The 23,231-nt window shown below is 42.6% G+C and overlaps 2 protein-coding genes across 3 annotated transcripts in view; one reads left to right on the top strand and one right to left on the bottom strand.

Moving 5' to 3' along the window:
* Positions 1 to 3,796: 3,796 nt before the first annotated feature.
* LOC138082930 (nascent polypeptide-associated complex subunit alpha, muscle-specific form-like) lies at positions 3,797 to 5,541 on the bottom strand. The gene is made up of 3 exons (XM_068976425.1): positions 5,371 to 5,541; positions 4,457 to 5,075; positions 3,797 to 4,296 (listed from the first exon to the last, which is right to left on the bottom strand). The coding sequence occupies exons 1-3, from the start codon at positions 5,539 to 5,541 to the stop codon at positions 3,797 to 3,799; spliced, it is 1,290 nt and encodes a 429-aa protein (XP_068832526.1).
* KDM2A (lysine demethylase 2A) overlaps positions 5,035 to 23,231 on the top strand; it is a 91,076-nt gene continuing 72,879 nt past the window's right edge. For both annotated transcript variants that reach the window (XM_068978922.1, XM_068978921.1), the window contains exons 1-2: positions 5,035 to 5,188; positions 6,420 to 6,543. In XM_068978922.1, coding sequence (XP_068835023.1) covers positions 6,502 to 6,543 — 42 coding nt within the window. In that variant the 5' untranslated portion in view covers positions 5,035 to 5,188; positions 6,420 to 6,501. The remainder of the gene's footprint in view (positions 5,189 to 6,419; positions 6,544 to 23,231) is intronic.

The raw sequence follows: 23,231 nt of genomic DNA, 5'->3' as shown, positions 1-23,231 counted from the left end.
ATGAGAGAGTGGATGACATGGGCATGCCTGGAGAGAGGAATGAGCACAGCAGGTGATTAGTGGAAGAATGATGGAGAGAAAGATCAAAAGAAAGAGACTTTAGGATGCTTGAGTGATGATCAGGGAGAGGCAGAGTCAGGGATGATAGAAAAATAGAGATCAGAGTCAGGGGGTGAAGAGGAGAGACTAGGATCCAAGAAAGGAAAGAGGAAAAGCTATGAATAAGTCACTCCTTACATGATACGTAAATCTGCTTTAACACTGACGCCATCTCTCCTTAAAACTGGAGGTCAGAAACATAGTAAATGCTCGTAATATGTGGCTATTATGTGCCAGACATTGGGCTTTAAGACACTACTCATTTCACCCTGAGTGTTAGGTATTTTCCCCACTGTATAGAACAAAAACCCAGGTTTTGAGGTGTTCATTAGGACCAAGTACCCGGTAGCCCGAAGAGCAGACCTTCAGTCTCTGATGCCAAAGCTTTTAAATCACTTACTTCCCTGGTGGCTCAGAGGGTAAAGCGTCTGTCTACAATGTGAGAGACCTGGGTTCGATCCCTGGGTTGGGAAGATTCCCTGGAGAAGGAAATGGCAACCCACTCCAGTACTCTTGCCTTGAAAATCCCATGGGCAGAGAAGCTTGGTGCAGGCTACTGTCCATGGGGCTGCAAAGAGTCGGGCACGACTGAGTGACTTCACTTTCACACTGCCTCCTGTAGGCTTATCAGGTGGCTCAGCGATAAAGCTTCTGCCTGTCAATGCAGGAGACTTGAGTTTGATCCCTGGGTCAGGAAGATCCCCTGGAGGAGAAAATAGCAACCCACTCCAGTATTCTTGCCTGGAGAACCCCACGGACAGAGGCGCCTAGTGGGCTACAGTCCATGGACATGACTGAGAACACATGCATGGTAGCTCTTAGGAAATCTTCAAGACCAATTTTTCTATTTTGGTTTAGATCTACACTGTTTAGGACATCCCTACTTCCTCCTTAATATTTAGGGAGTACAATGACATTGGAAATAGCTTAACTTAGTTGATCAGATTACAGGGTTCTCTTTTTGAAGGTGATACAGATTTTGGTTCTCAGTATTTGTTGGGTCTTAACTTTGCTTAATATAACCTGGTAGCTCACTTGGTAAAGAGTCTGCCTGCAGTGCAGGAGACCCAGGTTCAATCCCTGGGTTGGGAAGATGCCGTGGATGAAGGAAATGGCAAACCATTCCAATATTCTTGCCTGGAGAATCCCACGGACAAAGGAACGCAGTGGGCTACAGTCCATGGGGTAACAAGTTGGACGTGACTAGTGGCTAAACCACCAGCTTTGCTTAAGAAAGCAGATATTTGTTACTATTTTACCAAGACACCAGTTTATTCCAGTCAGAGTCTCTTCTTAATGCTTCTAGAAGGAATTTTTCTTTCTTTCTCTCCATCTACTACTCTTGCCTTCTCCCTGCAGCTGAATATGTATAGCTAGCTGTTCACAGTTCTAGTGGCCTTCTTGGGGAATCCCCAAGCTCTGTTCTCCTTGAAAATGGCTCTTTTGGGGCAAAGCAGTGCCAACCAGAGCCACTGTGATTGTAAGGGGAATCACTAGCCATCTGCCTATCTCTTATCTCACCCTGCACATCTGCCTTGGAATATTAACAGAGCCAGCCTGTGGAGAAACCATTGTGGGTATCTGCTTAAACATCATGTCCCCCAGTGCAGACTAGTTAACAAATGGTTTTCAACTGGAAAGGAGGTGGCTGCAATCTGACAAACCTTTACTCAAAGTCCTGTTCAAAGTAAGTGTTACTATTATTGTTCTTACAGCTGTTGTGGGTTTCCTCCCAGCATAGGCACCTTAGTTAAACCTGCAGGAGGCATCTGTTATCTGAAGGTGAGATGGTTAATCTCTTTAAGGAGTCCTGGATCTTAAGCCAAAGGGCAAGACCAAGTTGAGCTTCTGCTACAGACCTCCTTCTCTCTCTCTGTCCCCAAGTAAATATTTCATGAATTTATAGGGCTATGTGGGAAGGAAATAAAGCCATTTATTTTGCAAATAGCAATGAGGCCTCACACTCAATCTGACAATGGCAAAATCTCTCCTTAAGACAAAACAAGCAAGCTGCTGCCTTTTCCTCTACCTGCAGAGATCCAGATACCTATGGGATCCCATCTGGTAGTGCCAGTGTTAGACTGCTGCCTTTTAAATATATTTTACTATAGTAGGAAACACTTAGGCTTTAGGCCTGATAATTTTGGGTGAAGCCCTTCATTTACTCTGGAAATCTAAGACATCTGAACAAAGCTGGTATTAGAATAAAGAACATCTCCCAGTGACTGGAATGCAAGAGGGCAATACCATATTAACAAACCTTTCGTTGTTAGTGAGGTGCTGAGGTCTGGTGTGGCAGAGCTGAACTCCTCTCTATGAGTAATCATGCAAGCTGTTCAACCTTTCTGTACTTCAAGTGCCTTATCTTTGAAATAAGTATAATGCTACCGGGCACTTTAGCTTATTTCCAAAGATGTCCTGAGACAAAGCGGAGAATATCTGTAAAGCTCCCCAAGTTTGCATATAGAAAAACCTCATGTGCTAATAAATTATAATACCTTGAGTTTACATACTGCCTTTACCCTAGAGTTCAAACCGAACTCTAAACCATTATTTCAATTATTGTCTTCCTCTAACGTTTTCCTAAAAGAGTTTGAGATTGTTTATGGCAGTTGTATGATTCACAGCATGCCTTGCTCTCTCCATCCCGATTCCAGGAATCAAGAGTTTAAACGGTAGGAAACCAAGGCAAAGAGGAAAAAAGATTTGTGTGACACCTCTTAGCAAGGGTGTAGTGAAAGCCAGTAGAGCTGACCCGGGTGCGTAACGCCCAAGACACCGTCCTTTACGGGATTTATAATTTAAACGGGCCCCAAAGCACGAGATTGGCTGGGGAAATGCCCTGATCGCGGTTGGGCTGTTCGCATGGCGTTGCTCAGATACCTCCGGCCGGGCTCCGACGACGTCCCCAGCCTGCAAGCCCGTCGGGCAGCTGTCGAGCCGCGGGAGCCCGTTCGTGGGCAGGGCTGGCACGGCTAGGCGGCCGCTGCCCCGTCGCTGACCCTCGCGTGAAGCTGCGCGCACCGAGAGACGACATCTTCCCGGCCGGGCCTCCCGCGCCCGCCGCGGCCCGGGGCGGCGGGGTCGGCCCGGGGGGCGAGGACGGCTCGCGCACCCCTCCTTGGGGGGCGCCCCGACTCGCCGGGGGCGGGGTCACGTCCCACCCGGGCCGCCGGGGGCACGGGCGCTGCGGAAACCTGAGCGTGGCCGAGGAGCGGGGGCTTCCAGGGCCACCTCCCAGGGCGCCTCGGGCCCGCGGTGGGCGCGCCGGCCGCCAACGCCCCCGGGCCGTCGCGGCGACCATTCCCGAGCCTGGTACCTGTGGACGCCCTTGTCAAGCGCCCGGAGCTCCCCCCAGGGGAGCCGAGCCCAGGACAGACATGCTACTCCCGTTTCCTGCCCCTTTGGAGCGGCGAGGAGTGGGTGAGGCGGGGCCGGGCTGCTGCACCGAGCAGCCCCCCGAGCCGAGGGCGGACGGGCCCCGCGGCGGGGGCGCCAAGGGCCTGCCCGGGGATGGCGGGCAGGCCGGCCTCGGCCCAGCGGCGAGCGCGCGAGGGGAGGGCAGCCGGCGGGAAGGCGCCCCTTCCCTGCGCCCCCTCGCCCTGGGCAGTCTGGCCGACCCGGCCCAGAGGCCTGACCCTGGGAGACCCCCGCTTTGAGGCGGGCAACGGCTGCCCTCGCCCAGGCCGCCCGGCCCTCAGGTTGTGTGACTGTAACGGGCTGACTGGGGCAGAGGGCGGCTGAAGGGGACCGGGGCGCTTCTCTCCACTGTTTGGGGGGGTGTTGTGCTTTCTGGGGGTTCGGGGGTCACCACCCTCCCAGGCGAGGTGGGGGAGGGCTGCCAACGCAGCTGGCCGGTGAGGGGCGGGGTCACAGAGGCGAAGTGTGTGTTCGAGCGAGGGCGTGTGGGGGGCAGGGCGCGCGCGGAGGAGGATCCGTGCCCTGCGCGCAGGCGCGAGCAGCGGGCCGAGCCAGAGCCCTGGAAGAAGGCCGACGGGGAGCGGGGGCGGTGGGCCGGCGGGAGGGCGGGCAGGCTGACGCGAGGCGGGGCGGGGAGCCGCGTCGGCGTCGCGGGGCGCGGGCGATTCGAGGCCGACGCATCCGCGCGTGCGCGCGCCGGCAAAGTGTCCGCGTTAGAGGGGAGTGACGCGTGCGCGTTCACGTGCACCCCGGAGAGCGGTAAGGAGCGAAGAGAGGCTTGAAGGGGGGTGGGGGCTGAAGAGGCGAGCTGAAGGAGGGGTGGGGAGGCGGCGCCTGCGCAGTGCGCCGCGGAGGAGCTGTGTGTATGTGAGAGTCTGACGGGTTCAAAATGGCGGCGGCTGCTTCAGCGGCTCCTCCTGTGTGAGGGAAACAACACCCCTCCCCGGCGGCGGCGGCGGCGGCGGCGGCGGCTGCGGCTCCCAGAGCACCTTCCCAGCGGCTGGGCCTGTCGCCGCTCTGTCTATCCTGGGCAGGGGGCGCTCCGGGAGGAGGGGCAACGCCAAGGGGGCCCATCCCCCGGAATCCTTCCTCTGCGACTGGGGAGTAGCCGGGGGCTCGTCCCGCAGCGCGGAGCTCGGGCTGAGGGGGAGACGCGAGGGGACCCGGGGCCCCCAGCCCGGCGCGCCGCGCCGCGCCCGCCCTCTCCGCCCCCCGGGGCCGGGGCCCGCGTTCCGGGGGGCCGGGGCGGCGCGGGCAGCCTCGGGTCGGCCGGTCTCAGCTGATCGGTCGTCGCTCCCGGGCTCTGGAGGCGGCCGAGCGGCTGCTTGCCGAGGGCACGGCGAAGAGGGCGCTCCCCGCAGCCGGGGCTGGTCCGGGGCTTGCGCTCGGGCTGCTGACCGCCGCCCGGGGGAGGCGGGGGCGCCCCGGGCTCGGCGCCGAGGGGTCGCGCTCCCCTCTCGTGACGCCTCCGACTCCCGGTTTCCAAAGCCAGAAGAGGAGGTTTGATTCAGCAACTGTTTCCTCTCTTTTCCGGGTCGCTCTTGACCCTCTGGATACTGGATTGATCCACGGAAAAAAACCGAAGACGACGTTTGGGATTTAATTTTTTCCTCAGTTTTTGGAATCTTTCACTTCTCACTTGGACAAGAACTCACGAGCAAAATCCCCGGTGAGATTTCCCCCTCCTATCGTTTACCCCCCTCCCCCTTTGGAAGTTTTGGTTTGTTGTGTTATCTAAAGACTTAATGTAAAGTTTCTATTTCTTTTTCTGATGGGTGAACGAACCATTGAAACGCCTTTCCCGGGGGGAACCCGGCGAGATTTGCCATTTTTTTCTTTTCTGGCCCTGACTGTTCCCAAGCCCGGGCTGTCCTCGTCCAGGGGGTGCAAACACGGTTTGCCTCCCGACTTGGGGCGACGGCTTCTTCCAGGAGGGCTCTGCCACGAACTGCTATTGCAAACTGTGTCATCGGGTCCTCGGGTCTCGTAGCAGTTTTGAAAGGATGCTTTTAACGTGGCCATAATGTAGTTACAAAAAAGAAAAAAAAAAACCTGCATTCTCTGTGGAAGCCATTATCCCTGAGAATTATTTAAGAAAAAAGAAAAACCTTGGTATTAGGAATCGACCGTCGCGCAAATCGGTCTTTAATGTTTGGAAAAGATGAATTTGACTTATATGTCTAAGTAAAATATCTGATTACTTTAAACAGAAAGAGCTGATCAATTTTTGTTTCTGATTTGCAACTCTCTTGAATTTGTTTCAGAGTTGTACGCATCTTGTGTTGGGGTGGAGGGTTGGTTTGGAAATGAAAAGATCCGGGGAGTTTAGGAAGGACGGTGACGACTGTATACGGATTTTACTAGAGGTGTATAGGAAATTGTTTTGGAGTCTTCATTTCAATCCTCATTTCTTGTTCTCTTTATGTAGTTAGTCTGTCCTTTTCTTTAGTTTCTAATTACGGGTGAAAGAGAACTATTTTGGTTAGGATCTGGATTAGTTCAGTGGCTGATTTACCTGGTCAGCTCTAGGAGAGAAAAGTCCTACCCGCCCCCGCTCCCCCCTCCCCCGCTGCGGCTTTTTTTTTTTTTTTTTTTTGCTAATGTTGCCATGAAGGGGAGCCTTGCCTATGGTAATCCTGTGGGGAGAAACAAGTGGTGTAGCCCGACTTTAAGGAACTGAAACCATCTTTTGCTTATAGGCCTCAGACAGTTGTAATGTGATTGTTGATCTTGGTTTGGAACCACTTGCCCCAAAGCTGAGAGTTCCCAAACTGATGAAGAGGAACCCGGTTTCTTAGGAAGACTTTTAACTTACACATATCCTAAATACTTCATTCCAAGGAAAAAAAGCTTGAGTTCGAGGATGAGTTCTCATCTCTGCTCCTATCATTGTTCTTCAGTGTTGCAATCTGGTTCCTAAGGAGGAAGAGGAAGGCAGCCCTGGAGTGGTTTCTTTCTGTAATTTCAACAGAAGAGTGAGAGATGGAACCCGAAGAAGAAAGGATTCGTTACAGCCAGAGATTGGTTAGTATTTACTTGCCTTTTTTTTTCCCTTCAATTTTGAAGCAGAATAACTATTTTGTTTCCATTTGTGAACATACTGTGATTAAAACTTTTCAGGTGGCTTTTCTCTGCCCTAGAGGAGGAGGGAAGATAATATCTCATGTGGGTTTTAGGCCAAGTAGTTACAGCCCTAGTAGTCATCCTATTTGGAAATGAATTTATAGGTAGCCTTTAACTTCTGCCAAAACGATTGTAAATCAGAAGATTTTGTGAATTACAGTGTGACAAGGATTCCTAATCTCAAAATACTGAAATTGTAATAAATCTAACTGATTTAGGTTAGAATGTAAATTTTAGGGGCAAAGCTATTTGAGGAAGGGTAGTTTTGTGTAATTTTTTTCTTTGATTATGGTGTACCAGGATCTGTGGCTTTGAGCTGGGGAGTAGAACTAAGGTTTTTTTTTTTTTTTTTTTTAAACACAAATCAACATGGATAATGTTGAAGGGTATTGATTAAGAGAAGGTAGAATACTGGATGCTGATTAAGTTCTATATTTTGTATTTTGGGAGGGATGTATGTGATCTCTTATGGAAATAAATTTCTACTTAGTAATGATTTGGAGGGAATTGGCTTGTGTCTGCATGTGGATACTTTGTCCTTTAGGCCCTGTTTTCTTCTCAGGGTTTCCCTGCTGGAGTTAAAGAATTTGATTTTTGTTTTTCTTCATCAAAGAGAGCTTTATTAATACTCACCATATATTCACTTCAGAATTTTGAATTTATGTTTGTAGAGTGGGGAATGAGGAAAGCCACAACTGTCTGTATTATGTAAATTTGGTGAACTGAAAGACTTAGAAGATTAACTAAAGGAATTTATGCTGGTTTTACTTGGCTCTGCATTTTAGATTGAATCTGGAGGGAAAAAAGTGATTCTTTAAAGCTTTTTTGTTGATCTCCAGACTCTTTGAGAATAGGCTGTTTTCTCCCCTCCCCCATCCCCTTAATGTAACTGTTGGAAAGGTGTGGTGTATGTTGGCAAGTATTAATGTCCAGTATACAATAATGTTCTGGTAAACCTTATTTCAGAGTTTTACTTCTTGTTTCCCAATCTGTGTTGAGATTATAATTCTTTATCTCCAACTTTTATAAATAAAGTATATCATTAGTGGAATTTTGTACATTTAGGATTTATTTTTTGTTCTGACATTTCTTGAGTTCAATTTTTCTTTGGGAAAAGAAAGAAGATGCTGCAAAACTCTTTCCCAGTTAGTTACTGCTATTTGAAATTCATTTTTATTGTGTCAGCTGGTAGGATTGCTGAGCTGTTCTGTAAATAAGAGATCTTGGGATCTAGTCTTTCAAAACTAGTTTCCACATTTTTTAACAAGGTAGAAAGGTAGTGGTAAGTGTGATTTTTGTCCTGGTAAGTTTTTTTTTTTTTTTTTAAATTGTAAAATGATTGCTACCTGTTGCATACATGAACCTTTCTTTATGTAGCATATTTTTCCTTCTGGTTTGTGATTTTGTAAAAGTGTTGTGTAAGAGGATAAAGCACATATTTTGGGAGAATCTTTCTTATAATTTTGGGTAATAATCTTGGAGTTTAGAGTGACTGATGTTTGTTTTCCTTTCCAAAATTAAATGACAAAATTATATCTGAAGTGTAAATCCCTTCCCTAACATAACTTTTGATATGATGTTGGTGGCTTATTTGAGTGGCAGTGTGCCTACCGAGCTCTTAATGGCACTGTGTCAGACACTTACATTATAGAATTCTGTATTAGTTATTTGAGGAATTTTAAGACTTAACATGAAGACATAAAGGCTTATTTTTACAGTAGTTATAACACTGTGTCTCTTTAAAGTAGGTCAGAGTATAGAATTTAGTTTTGCTTTGCAGTTACTGGCCATGGAACATAAAGTTTGAAAGAGAATAAATGACAGGTATACTGACTTGGCTTTGTGATTAAAGTTTGGTTTCATGCTATATGTTTGTCAAATTGAATTGAATCACCTAGTATATTGATTATAGTGTTAACCGGCTTTTACTTCCACATTGGTTTAGAGGACAGAATCTAAATGGTAGTCCCTCTGTGACATGTCTTCAAAACAGCTTCTTGGGAGAGAAAATGTAGTACCAGTATTAACAGTCTGAGTCCAGACTCATGTTGGAACAAGACTTCTTTATATTGAGAACCTTTCACGTATCTTAAAAAAAAAAAGTGGCATCCTTATTCATGATTGAATAGATCCTCTTTAATGCTTTTAACTGACTTGGATTTGGTGAGATAACTTTATGATGTTTATATCATCTTTGTGACAAGTCATCTTTTAAAAAATCAGAAGTGGTTTTTAAAAATTGGCTTTTCTTTTGTCAAACTAGTATTTGTGGAGGAGAATTACACTTCTGAAGATGGTATGTATGTTTTTAATGAAAATATTTTGTTTTTAATGAAAATATTAGTAGTTTTGTGTATAGATTTCTAGAAGAAAGCCAGATACTCTCCATGGCAAGTTGACATCCCTAAGGAGGTATTAAAGTGAGAGGAATAGAACCTTCAGTTTTGGTGATGGGTGGTGGTTTGGTGTCCTGAGGTAAAGATGATTTATTTCTGTATTTCTAGTAATTTGGATGTAGGACCTTACTGAGAAACATTGTCAGGTACTAATTATGGAACTTTTGTTCCTTAATTTGGTTTCAGGAGCCAAAGTGTTGGAGCAGTTTTGAATGCTTGTCACAGCCGTGTATATTTAAGTGTTCGTTTACAAGGAATGTTCTACATAGTATTTTAGAGTTTCTTAGTCTAAGATATTAGTTAAATCCTTAGCAGTTGTAGTTGATGATCTTTTAGGTTTTTGAAGTCACACCAATTCTGAGCAGTTCTTGCTATTGCATAGAAAGTCAAGGGCAAAATAATGTGCATTAAAGTAAATGAGTAAGGTGTAGGTACATTTGGTATGGAAAAAATTCACTAGCCCCTGCCAAAGGCAACTGTAGAAACAAATGAATGACTAAATTAGTGTAAAAAGAAAGCAAAGACATTATACTTCAGGCAGTATGCTTCAGGGTAAAAGAAGTTATATTTTTTTCTCTTTTATGTTTCTGAATACTTTTTTCTCTTGACTTAAGCTAGTACTGTTATCTGAAGGGAAAGATGCTGATTTACTTGAGAGTTCAGCTTGCTTGTCAATCTTGATGATGAAATTAAGAGATTTTCTAAAGGATGTTATTACACTATTGGATGCTCAGTCCTGTTACTGTGCCTTATATATGATTCTCCGAAGTAGCTGAATCATTTATCTGTTGTAGGAAACTGAGGGCACCAAGCCCTTATGATATTCTCACCTTTCTTTGGGTTATCCTTAAAATTGTATCCCCCGATTCAGGAGCAATGAATGAACAGATTCACTCTTTTACAAACAGTCCCACTTTGAATGTACCCTCTGTAAGGTTTTTCTAGCCAGGAATAGACCAGGCAACACAAAAACCTAATTTTAAGCCATTTTTTTCCCCATAGCTTAACAATTTAAAAAATTATAGCATGGTGTAAATTGATGAATTTGCTTATTTATAATTATTTCATTAGACTTAACTGTCAGTCTCTATTGGTGAAAGAGTACATTGTTGCAGTTTCTTTCCTAGTAATATAGGAAAATCTTAATGCCTATTTTTGGTATTCAAAATGCAGATGATGAGGGAGCTAATTTTTTTATACTTAAGCATCAGTCTTCCACAGTGACCTATATTTTGAGGACCCAAATACAGAATGAGGGCTGTATTTAAGCCCTATTACTTGTTTTATTTTGCTGAATACTCATCACTATCATACTTAAGTTTGTTTGTGCATATATCTCCATTAGAGTATAAGCTCCTTGAGATTTGGGACACTTTTTGTTTGTGGTATCTACTAGATGCTTTGAATAGTGCCTGACACATAGAAAGTACTTAATAAGTAGCCTCAAAAAGAGAGAAGAAAGTACTCTCAGTCTGCAGTATATAGAAAATGCTCAGTAAGTATTTGTTGATATTGTGGAAACCCCTCATAAACACTTTTCTTTTCTATGAGTTTTCTTGACTGCTAGGAAGAGATCAAGAATGGAGGAGAGTTTGGTGTACAGGGATGAACACACTATTGGGGTTTTGGGTTCTGTAGTATATACATAAGAACCAGAATGCCTAAGCTCTAAGAAATGAAAAACGTTTGGCACACATGAACACATTTATAGTATTTAGGCTACTAAAATAAGAAAATATTAGTTAACTGTAAAAGCTCAGTCTGAATTTTAAGTTCTCCCTCAAATCCTGTTAAACCTTCTGTGTTAAGGTTTTTGCTGACTTTTAAGACAAGCTTAACGGTTGTGAAGTTGAAAGTGATGGTGGTTGTGTTAATCTCAAGTCTTGGTTTTGACTATTAAGTTGGGGAATGGATACATTTGGTATATACCATGCCGAGGAACATAACATTCTTATTTTATGTCTCTCTTTATTTTTCCTCTTGGGGAATGGACGTCCTTAGTCAAGTTTTATTAATTTGCTCTCTTGGTCTCACTTTTGGGATAATACTGTGTTTTTGCATTGTGCAAAACAGAGGTTAAAATTCAGTAAACATTTATCATGTGTTAGGTACTAGGCCAGGTTCTTTCAAACACATTACCCTGTTTAATCCTCAAAACAACTCTGTAAGATAAATGGTATAATTTTAAACCTTAATGTTTTTATTATGGAAATAGAGGCCTAGGGAGCTGCCTTGACTTGACCAGGATCACAAAGTTGATAAGGGGTGGAGCCAGACCCTGAACCCTGTTTTTCCTTTCATTCCTTATCATCTCTCTTGCAGTGTATTTCATACAGAAAACAAATAGGTACTCCTGTTGTAGGAAGTTGTAAACTGAGTAGTTTATCTTTTTTTGAGGCTACTTTTGCAATTTCTTTTAAGTAGTTAATGTAACTACTTAACATCCTAAATGAGATGGCTACAAATACTTGACAGCCAACATTTGATCGTGTTTCTTAAAAGTGAGTGTGTTCTTTCATTTTTTGTCAATTCTGAACTTACTGCACTTGGTCTATTAAAATAGCAATATTTGTGTAGTTTGTATATATGTTAAGCCTTTTATTTATGCATGTCACTCATATCATTGTTTTCTGTTTTAAATTTTAGGTTCTTGGGGGTTTTCTCTATCTGTGAGTACTTGGTAAAAACTTAAAGCATAAAGATAAAAGGCAGCAGATAGTGACCAAACCAGTGGTTTTGACAAATACAGTGGTGAAGGAAGGCCTCCTTCAGGTAGGTAGAGAGGAGGAGGGAAGAGGGTGGCCTTGCAGAAGGTAAAGATAGCATAAGCCTTTCTATGGAGTGGGGGGTCTGATAAGCTGTTAAGTTAATAGGAAGTAGAAGATTTGTTTTGGGAGGTAGTGTTGATAATGTAGGGAACACATTTTAAACAATTATGAAAGCCCGGTATGAAAAATAGAGAGCCAGTAAAGTTATGGTTTGTTTTTAATTGTGCACTAATTTGATCAGAGTGGTGTTTTCGGAGTAATAGTTTTGTAGTTTTATGTCAGGAAGGTGTCTGAAAGAAGATTGAAATAGATTACCTCTTGAGGTGATAGGTACCGCACTCAAGTGCAGTGGTTCTCAAACTGTGGTCCCCTTACCAGCAAGGTAGACCTTATCTGCGAATCTGGGAGCTGCTTAGAAATGCTTATTCTTGGACTTTGCCTCATTCTTGCTGGATCAGAAACTTTGGGGTTGGGGCCCAGCAACCTGTGTTTTTTAACAAGCCAGGTGGTTTTGATGCGTGCAGAAGTTTCAGAACCACCACTCTGGGGTGTAGATAGTAGAAATGAAAAGGAAGGATAGAAGCAAGACACTTGGGCAATGAAGGACTGACAAAACTTGCTGTCTGATGGATGGCAGTGTATTTTGATGGAAAAGAATGCTTGACTGGGGATCATGAGCCCAGAATCTTTGTACAAACTGCATTACCAACTCTAGTTTTAAACAAGAGAACTGACCTGCTATTGAGGGAGTTGTACTGCTGAGTGAATTCTGAGGATTCTGGAGGCAAAGACAAATGAATTAAGGTGGGCTCTGGGATGATCTTGATTATTAGGAAGATCAGTGGGAGGGTTTTTAAAAGAGGGAGGTGAGAATACTGGTGGATATTTTAGAGAGTTGGGACAGATTTATTTAAAGCAGAGATTCTCAGCTGGGGTTGAGTTTTGCCCTGTCAAGGGGGACATTTGGCAATATCTGGAGACATTTTTGATTGTCAGACTAGGGGTGTACTGCTGGTATTTTAGTGAGTAGAGACTAAGGATGCTGTTAAAACATTCCATTAAACATTTCCTATAACAGAGAATTATCCAGTGTTAATAGTGGGAGTTTGAAAATTCAGATTTAAAGAGAGATTCAGTCAGTGGTTTCTGGGTCTCCATCCTGATTATCTTCTGTTAATCTTAAAGGTTTAAGTCCAATGCGGAAAATCTTGAAATCATCTCAGATTCCATTTTTTAGGGCTTTGCCCAAATAAGCATGAAATGGTGTTTTTGTTGTTGAATTTTCACAGAAGTGGCTTCACGGTCATGACGAGCCCTCAACCTAGTTGCAGATTTCTTTATTACTCCTTTTAACTTATTCCCTGGTGGCTCAGATGGTAAAGAATCCACCTTGCAGTGTGGGAGACCTGGGTTAGGAAGATTCTCCTGGAGAAGGGAACAGCTACCCACTCTAGTATTCTAGAATTCCATGGACAGAGGAGCCTATCAGGCTACAGCCCATGGGATCACAGTGAGTTGGACACCACTGAGCAACTTTCATGTCACTTATGTATTCTAAGATCAACTAATGTGGATAACCAAAGTAAATACTCATGTCTTGAGATCAATAATAAAGTTACAATAAATATTTTGATACTCTCTTTGAAGAATAGAAAAAAAAGATAAAAGGTGTGGTATTGACACGAGCGAATATTGAAATATTGTTTATTAACCTGTGGCTGAATAACCCATGGCCCTTCCTGAGAAACAATCTGATGAACTGGTTGTGGCCCTCAGTGTGAATTTAAGGTAGCCCCAACCTTATTCATTTCCTTATATCCCTGGATCACAGAAGTTACAAATGCTTTTGTGTCAAAACTTTTTTGTGTCATCTAGCCAGCCCTTCCTTTTTTTGACAGTAACTTCGAGAGAATGTAGATTTGTAAATATAGTGCTTGTTTTGTAGTATTTTAATCATTTCCAAAGTACGTTTCTATTTTTTGACTTTTGGTCATCTTATTGTTTTGATAATTACAATTCTGGGAGTTGCTAGGAAATGGGGATGGTGCTGCCATGTTACACAATTCCAGAAGGTATCATTCACATTTCTTAAACTTTGTGGATGATGCCACTGGGAAAAAAAAAAAAGATGCCATTGGAGTTGCACAGTGTGCAAAAGAAAAAAAAAACAAAAGGGGCGCTTTTTGGGTGGATGAGATAAAGGAAAAGTCACCGTGTATATTTGAAACAGGGAAAAAGTCCTATCTGATAGATAATAGTATACATTAATTGAGTGTATATTGTGTGGTTAGTACTGGCATTTCACACATATTAACTAAGTTAATTTTCAACAACCCCTTGAGGTAGGTTCTGTGATTCCCATTTTCTGGTTTGGAAACTGAGGGATAGTACAGTTAAGTAACTTACCAAAGGTTATAAAGCTAAATAAGCTGAGCCAGTGGCTCAGACAGTAAAGAATCCGCCTGCAGTGCAGGAGACCGGGTTCAATCCTTGGGTCAGGAAGATCCTGGAGAAGGGAATGGCAGCCTACTCCAGGATTCTTGCCTGAAGAATCCTGTGGACAGAGGAACCTGGCAGGCCACAGCTCACGGGGTTGCAGAGAGACAGAGACGACTGAGCGACTGAGCATGCATACAGCTAAGTAGGGAAAGAGCCGGGATCCACAGAAGGCAGTCTAAGACACACTGCCTCTTCTTGAGCTTCGTCGGAGTAGAGCTTGTAAATGTTTTGCTATTTAGGATATTCTCCAAGTCATCTTTTTTCATTCAGGAGATTCATTCACTTAAATGTTTGCTGAATGCTTAATCTGTGTCAGACACTTAACTTGGGCCTTGCTTTTTTAGAGCTTCCAAATAACTGTGGTTTCAGGTAGTGCTGGATACTTTGAAGAAATTAAGAGGGGGGATGAAATACTTGTAGTGTGGGGATCACTCCTTGAGCTTGGGTTAAAGGCTCCCTGAGAAGATGGTGTTTTGTAACTGAGATCTGAGTGATGCGGAGCCAGTCTTGTGAAGTTCAAGTTCTTGGGGTGGGAGGTGGGAGGGGGGTTCAGGATTGGGAACTCAGGTACACCTGTGGCGGATTCATGTCAATGTATGGCAAGACCAATACAGTATTGTAAAGCAAAATAAAGTAAAAATAAAAATTAAAAAAATAATAATAATAAAATAAAAAGAAATGAGAAAATGTTTCAAGCACTTAACCACATGTCACACACCAGGCAGAGCACTTGGGATACAGTGATGAGCCAGAGAGGCATGGTCCTTCTTTCACAAGATTACAGTGTTAGGGAAGTCAGATATTAAATACTTAATGCTAGTGATGTTAGTTATAGTTAGTTACACAAAGGACTATAAAGATAAATATAGGATGCAATGAAGGTGTATAATAGAGTGATGTAATCTAAGCTTCAAGAGTGCCAGCATGCATTAGAGAACACCTTTTCTTGAGAAAGCTTTTAAAGCTGACACCTGAAGGCTGACCATGAGGTAACCAGGCAAAAGGGAGAAGTGATTATCATAAGCAAAGCCCCCGCCTCTCCCCCACCACCCTGCCGAAGTTGAAAGGAATCTGACATGTTTGAGAAACCTGCCAACCAAATAAAACCAGAAAGAACAGTGTAACTGGAGAGAAGTGAATGGTGGAGACAATTAAAATCTTGACAAGATTATCAGGGGTCAAGTAGGGCTTTATTGTGAATGCTGCAGAGGAGTATAACATGCTAGTATCAGTAGACTAGTGTCAGTAGCTGCCGTGTAGAGAAAGGATCGGGAGAGACAAGAATGGATTTGGTGAGACCGATGGAAGCTACTGTGGTTCAGTTCAGCTGCTTAGACGTGTCTGAATCTTTGCGACCCCTCGGACTGCAGCACACCAGGCTTCCCTGTCCATCACCAACTCCCGGAACTTATTCAAACTCATGTCCATTGAGTCGGTGATGCCATCCAACCATCTCCTCTGTCCAACCATCTCTTCCATCGTCCCCTTCTCCCGCCTTTAGTCTTTCCCACATCAGGGTTTTTTCCAGTTAGTTCTTCACATCAAGTGGCCAAAGGTTTGGAGTTTCAGCTTCAGCATCAGTCCTTCCAATGAATATTCAGAACTGATTTCCTTTAGGATTGACTGCTTGGATCTCCTTGCAGTCCAAGGAACTATCAAGAGTCTTTTCCAACACCGCAGTTCAAAAGCATCAATTCTTTGGTGCTCAGCTTTTTTTATAGTCCAGTTCTCATACCCATACATAACTACTGGAAAAACCATAGCTTTGACTAGATGAATCTTTGTCAGCAAAGTAGTGTCTCTGCTTTTTAATATGCTATCTAGGTTGGTCAAAACTTTCCTTCCAAGGAGTAAGCGTCTTTTAATTTCATGCTGCAGTCACCATCTGCAGTGATTTTGGAGCCTAAAAAAGTAAAGTCTCTCACTGTTTCCACTGTTTGCCCATCTATCTGCCATGAAGTGATGGGACCGGATGCCATGATCTTAGTTTTTGAATGTTGAGCTTTAAGCCAACCTTTTCACTCTCTTTCACTTTTATCAAGAGGCTCTTTAAGTTCCTCTTCACTTTCTGCCATAAGGGTGGTGTCATCTGCATATCTGAGGTTATTGATATTTCTTCCGGCCATCTTCGACTCCAGCTTGTGCTTCAGCCAGTCCAGCGTTTCTCATGATGTACTCTGCATATAAATTAAATAAGCAGAATGACAGTATACAGCCTTGACATATTCCTTTCCCGATTTGGAACCAGTCTGTTGTTCCATGTCCAGTTCTAACTGTTGCTTCTTGACCTGCATACAGATTTCTCAGGAGGCAGGTCAGGTGGTCTGGTATTCCCATCTCTTTCAGAATTTTGCACAGTTTGTTGTGATCCACATGGTCAAAGGCTTTGGCGTAGTCAATAAAGCAGAAGTAGATGTTTTTCTGGAACTCTCTTGCTTTTTTGATGATTCAGCGGATATTGGCAATTTGATCTCCGGTTCCTCTGCCTTTTCTAAAACCAGCTTGAGCATCTGGAAGTTCACGTACTGTTGAAGCCGGACTTGGAGAATTTTGAGCATTACTTTGCTAGTATGTGAGATGAGTGCAATTGTGTGGTAGTTTGAACACTCTTTGGCATTGCCTTTCTTTGGGATTGAAATGAAAACAGTTTAGGTAAGATAAAATGCTAGTATGCTTGAGAGGCTGACAGTGGAATTATAATAGAGTCAAAGGACTTTGGTTCGTTGGTTGTATGAAGGGCACAGTTAATGGGTATATACAAGCATATACTCCCAAGTTTTTCTCGTGTGAATGGTTTGTGCTGGAGTCCTTTTACTGAGATACAAGTCACTCTGAAGGAAGAGCAGGTTTGGAGATTGAAGGGAAGAGCTTACATTCAGTTTTGAGTAAGTTTGGATAGATTGAGGGTGAAGTATCCATGAGACGTCATGGTAGAACCGTTGAGCAGGTTACTGACTGTGGTTCTGGACTTTAGTTAGTGTTAGTAGCTCGTGTCTGACTCTTTGCGACCCCATGGACTATATGTAGCCTGCCAAGCTCTCATTCCATGGGATTTTCCAGGCAAGGATACTGGAATGGGTTGCCATTTCCTTCTTCAGGGGATCTTCCTGACCCAGGGATTGAACCCAGGTTTCCTTCATTGCAGACAGATTCTTCCCCATCTGAGCCACAAAGGAAGGCCCATTTTGGGCTTTAAGGCCCATTTTGGGCTTTAAGAAGAGCTTATTAGCATACAGCAGGGTCTCATGTGTGGTAGTTCACACATGGACTTCCCTCCTGGCTCAGCTGCAGTGCGGGAGACCTGGGTTTGATGCCTGGCTTGGAAAGATCCTTTGAAGAAGGGAAAGGCTACCCACTCCAGTATTCTGGCCTGGAGAATTTCATGGACTGTATAGTACACGGAGTCTCAAAAAGTTGGACAAGACTAAGCAGTTTTCACTTACACTTCACTTCAGACTGGGAGTGACTTGCAAAGAGGGAGAGAAAGAGGGACCAGAGCAATATGAGGAAAATCAAAAGTAGTGGTGCCTTGGAAGCCAAGGGACTGTGGTGCCGTGTGATTATCAGGCACTGTTCTAAGCATTAGTGTATTTTTACTCATTTAATGCTTGCAAATGTGTGAAGTAGGTGCTTTTATTATCTCTCTTTTATAGATCAGGGAAATGACCCAAGAAGGGACTATATAATTTGCTTAAGACCACTAAGTAGCCACCGGAGAAGTTAGTTTTTGAATCCAGGTTTGTCTGACTCCAGTTTGTATTCTCCACACTGATAGTGTTTCAAAGAGGAGGGAATGGTAAGCTGAAGTGGTTGCTCCTTAGAGGCTGAGTATACTGAAGACTGAGATTTCTGTTGGATTTGGCAACATAGAGGTTACTGGAGACTTTTAAAACAGGAGTTTCGGTGGCATCTGAGGGAAAAAGACATTCTTCAAAATAGATGTGAGATGAAACAGACAGTGAATGAATGAAGAGAAGTTTAGAGAAGTTTGGCTGTGAAGAGAAGGGGAGCAGGTCATTAGCTACAAGTGTAGGGTCTAGAGGATGTTCTCTTGAATGTTTGTTATGTTTTGTTTTAAGATGGAAGAGATCACTGCATTTTTTGTTAATGGCATTATAAACTGTTACTCCTTTCTCTGTTACTCTCTATATTTAATCAGTTGCTAAAGACTGCCTGGATGTCTGCTTCGTTTTATTGCGTTTTGCAAATATTACAGTTTTTACAGGTTGAAGATTTATAACAACTCTGCATTGTCAGATGATGGTTAGCATTGTTTTTAGCAATATTTTGAAATTAAGGTAGATTCGTTTTTTTAGACAATACTTTTGCACACATAGGAGACATAATATAAACATAACTTTTATATGTGAATCTCTATGATATGATATATATCAGATATCTATCAGTTATCTCAGCTTTGTTTTATTCACCTGCAAGGTCTTTCTCATTTCAAATAGTTTAAAGCAGTTGTTTTCAAAGTGTGATCCAGATGACCATGTCATCTGGGAGATTATTAGAAATGCAGATTCCCAGGTCCTAAACCCAAACTTAACTGAATCAGAAACTGGAATGGACCCAGACTTGTTTCGACAAGTCTGCCAAGTGATTCTGACCGATGGTAAAGAGCAGTGCTAGAGTTATTTTAGCAGTCTTTTTTTCTCTTCATTCAAAAAGAAATTAGAGTTAATTACCTTTATTTAAACTTCATAACTTAAAGTTATTTTTAAAACTTTTCTTCATATGTGTTTCCTACCAGTTGACTTTGAGGACGTTTTTCTAAACTAGTAGTAGCTAAGCGGTGAGGTTTTTGAATCAGAGGCAGTAGATTGAGAAGTATTTGAAGACTGGTGGTTGCACAAAACAAAGAATGAGTGTGTGTATGTGCTCATATCTGTGTGTATGCATCTAGCATGCATACATGCTTTCTATCAGTGGAAGATTCTCCTTAAAAGAGTGATTAAAAGAAGGGAAAGATACAGTACAGGCTTTTTTGGGCCGACTAGTGAGTGGTTGGCAGAATAAGAAGCATCAAAACGTAAAGGCTACTGTTTCTGCAATAGATACACATACAGTCAGCCCACTGTTCCCGCAGCCTGCATCCATGGATTCAACCAACCATGGATTGAAAATATCCGGGGGGAAATTGAAAGTTTGATAAAGCAAACCTTGAATTTGCTATGCTGGCACCTACTTACATAGCATTTACATCATATTTATAATCATTTGTATAGTGTTGTAATAGGTAATCGAGAGATGGTTCAAAGTACATGGGAGGATGTGCATAGATAATATGCAAATACTACACGATTTTATAAGGAGCTTGAGTATCAGTGGAATTTGGTTTCCAGTGGCAGGGGTAGAGGGTAAGCGAGTTCCTAAAACAAATCCCGTGTGGATGCTGAGGGACTGTATTTACTTCCTGTAACAAGGAGCTCTCTTGGTAATAGATGTTTGCCTCTGTTACCTGCAACGAGATGTTGCTGTGGACTGAAAGGTACTGATTATTGTTGATACTCATTTGCTTCCTATAGAGGGAGTTGCACACTTGGCTGTTGGAAACCATAATAATGGCCCATGTCAGATGCATATTTTGTGCTTGGCACTATGCTAAGTGCTTTTCCATGTGGTCTACTTCCACCATTGTTGTTTTGGCTTACTGCCTTGAGTTTAAATTTACTCTCTGTTAAATTAAATAATAGAGTTCCTAAAAAGAACTCTTTTTAGTATACCTGGTTGCACACTTTCAGGATTTAGTAAACGATATCATGTTTGTTCCATTTATCTTTTGTGCTTTTTGTGTGTGTGAGAGTCAGTATTTTTATAGATTATGCTCCATTTAAGTTTATTACAAAACAATGGGTGTATTTCCCTGCGCTGTACAATATATCTTTGTTGCTTATTTATTTTATACATAGTAACTTTACCTTTAGTTATTACCCATCTCATACTCTGTAAATTGAAGAAGCTTGTTTTCTTTCATCTTTCCTTACATGGAAGTTGCTTTTTTTCTTTCTTTCTTTACTTTTTGTAATTGTCTTTCTCTAAGTCTTTTCTACTTGTTTAACTGCTTCTTAGTGTGGTTACCAAAACTGTAAGAATTGTCGTAGGTTCAGAAGTTTTGTTCTTTTTGGTCTTTTGCTCATTTTTTTATTTCTTCAACAAACATTGTTGTGTGTACTGCTGATGTTTAATGCATGCGTTGGGGATACAGAAATAAGTATCTGTATCTTGTCCTCGTAGTCAGGAGGACACAGAATGGTGCTCTGCTGTGATAAATGAGATTTAGGAGGTTTAAAGTAAAGAGACAAGAGAAAGGAGGGTATGACTGAGGAAAGAAAGTCTTAAAAGTGGAGGTAAAGTAACTGGATATTGGGACGTTAAGGTTGTTCAAGAAGCCAGAGGATGAGGAAGGAAATTCCAAGCAGAGGAACCAGCATGTTTACAGGCAAAGAAACGGAACAGCACTACAGCATTGCCAGTGCTTCAGCGCTGCAGCAGGCGCAGCCCGGAGAGGACCCGCGATCAGAGGAGCCTGAATCCCGTTCAGTTGATTGTACCTTATGCAATAGGCAGTGAGGAGACATGACGGAAACTAGAAACATGGGAATACTTGATGGTATCTGCTTTAGAAAGACCGCCCTGGGAGGGTGTCCTGGTGGATAGACTAGTGAGGGAAGAATTGCAGAGGAAAGTAAATCAGATAAGAATTTACTATAATAGCTTAGAAAGAAGTGATAACCAAGCCTTGGTACCAAGAATGGACATGGAGAAGTGACTGAGTCAAGATAGTTTAGGACAGAGTTGGTGGAACTAGATGATCCTATTAGATGCCCTTGGAGAGAAAGATGACCCCTGAGTTCTTGGCTTGTTCTTGTTCCCAGTTGTTGGGTGTGTCACTCATTGAAAGAGAATACATGGGTTTTTGCAAAGGTAAGAATGTAATATTGGTATGTTTGTATTAGTCCTTGGGCTTCCCTGGTGGCTCAGATGGTAAAGAATCTGCTGGCAGTGCAGGAGACCTGGGTTTGATCCCTGGGTCGGGAAGATCCCCTGGAGAAGGGAATGGCCACCCACTCCAACATTCTTGCCTGGAGTATTCCATGGACAGAGGAGCCTGATGAATTATAGCCCATGGGGTTGCAGAGTCAGATGTGCCTGAGTGACTAATCTGTTAGTCTTTATGTCTACAGTAGCATATTTAAATAATCAATTATTTCTTGGGTCTCTTCTGTAAAGAACCCTATCAGAGATTCTGGGCTAGTGTTGTGAGGTACCAGCATGTATTGGGATGACTTTTATTAGTTGAAACTAGTCTACAACCATTATATTTTAATTACTGTGTGGATTACTTAATTTTCCTGTAGGCTTTCTGCTTTTAACTTGCCTAAATCAAAGGTTAATAATATTATGCTCATTCACATGGCTTAAGCCCTTTTCTCAGTTTATCCCACTCTGTTTGAAATATTACTCTGTATTATCTTCTCTGTCATTTATGAAAGCATTGGGAACTGTCCCAAACATTTTATTGTGGAAAACATGGAAACATCCAGCTTCTTGTTCCTTATTTAATTTTTTAAACCAGTTCTCCATATATGATACAAAATTATTTCAAATTCTGTTTTTAAAATCCTGTAGAGAAACTTTATTAAAAATTTTTGTAATTCTAACTAAATTATATTTCTTGAGTTTCTCCCTTCATGGAATCCGTGTGGCCATTCTAACAGCACATTTGGGAAAAGCTTTGTTGATACTTGGCCATCTTAAGTTAGGGTGGAGATGTGAGGAACTCTCAGTTACCATCCATGAGCCAACAAGCTCTACTTTCACTGGGTAAAAGGAATTTATAGTGCTATGATCAGATGTCAAGTGGGTGGTGGTGGTAGTTTTAGATCTGGGAAGGCATTACATCTCTAGGCCTTTTGGTCTTTCCTGTGTAAGAACAGCCTTCTCTCATTTTTTATAGACTGAGAGTTTTCTGATCGCCTGGATGCGTGCTTGCTAAGTCGCTCTCTGTGCAGTCCCATGGACTGTAGCCTGCCAGGCTCCTCTGTCCATGGGATTCTGCAGGCGAGAATACTGGAGTGGGTTGCCATTTCCTCCTCCAGGGGATCTTCCCGACACAGGGATCGAACCCATGTCTCTTATGCTTCTTGCATTGGCCACCTGGGAAGCCCAATCACCTGTACACAGCTCCTTAATTTGATGACTTAGTTCTAAGATCCATCTGAAAACTAAAATCTATTGGCTAAAATTTCTCAAATCCTCTTCTATGATCATAACTATTGAAATGACTTACATATGCCCACTCATATTAGTCAAATTCATTGACTTCTGTGAAAGCACTAATGGCAAAAGAATGACAAGCTGACCATTTGAATCAAAACCTGTCTGTTCATTTCACAAGTGTCTGAAAGGCTCATTGCCACAGGACTTTAAACTAGACACAGTGGCTTGCTTACCTGTGAAATAGGCTCTGTTCAATTTCTGAAAAGGGACAATGCTTTTTTGTATACTATTACATCCTAAAAATAGTTTATTGATTAGTTGTACTGTTAGTCCCACAGTACAACTAATCAGTAAACTATAATTTGATAATTAGATTCCTATTAACATTATAATTAAATACAAAAATAATACAAAAACTTGAGAAAAATTCAAATAAGATTTTCCCATGGGTAAAATTTTGTTTTACCTTTTCCAATATTGATCAGTCTTTTGGAATGTAATACTGATGATGATGACTCTTCCACAATTTGTTAGTGTTTTTGGTTTCTTCCCTCAGCATTGATAGAATCCGTATTTTGGGTAAGTGAATGAGGAACATGTTTAAATGCTGGCTGTGAAAAATACAGGAAAATCATTCATAATCTTAAACTTAACCATCATTACTATTTTAACATATCTCCTTCCAGTTTTTTTCCCCCAT

Source organism: Capricornis sumatraensis, chromosome 8, assembly GCF_032405125.1.
Source record: "Capricornis sumatraensis isolate serow.1 chromosome 8, serow.2, whole genome shotgun sequence".
NCBI classification, from domain to species: Eukaryota; Metazoa; Chordata; class Mammalia; order Artiodactyla; family Bovidae; genus Capricornis; species Capricornis sumatraensis.
Note: the sequence above shows the minus strand (reverse complement) of the source record. Positions and strands in the feature narration are given on the sequence as shown.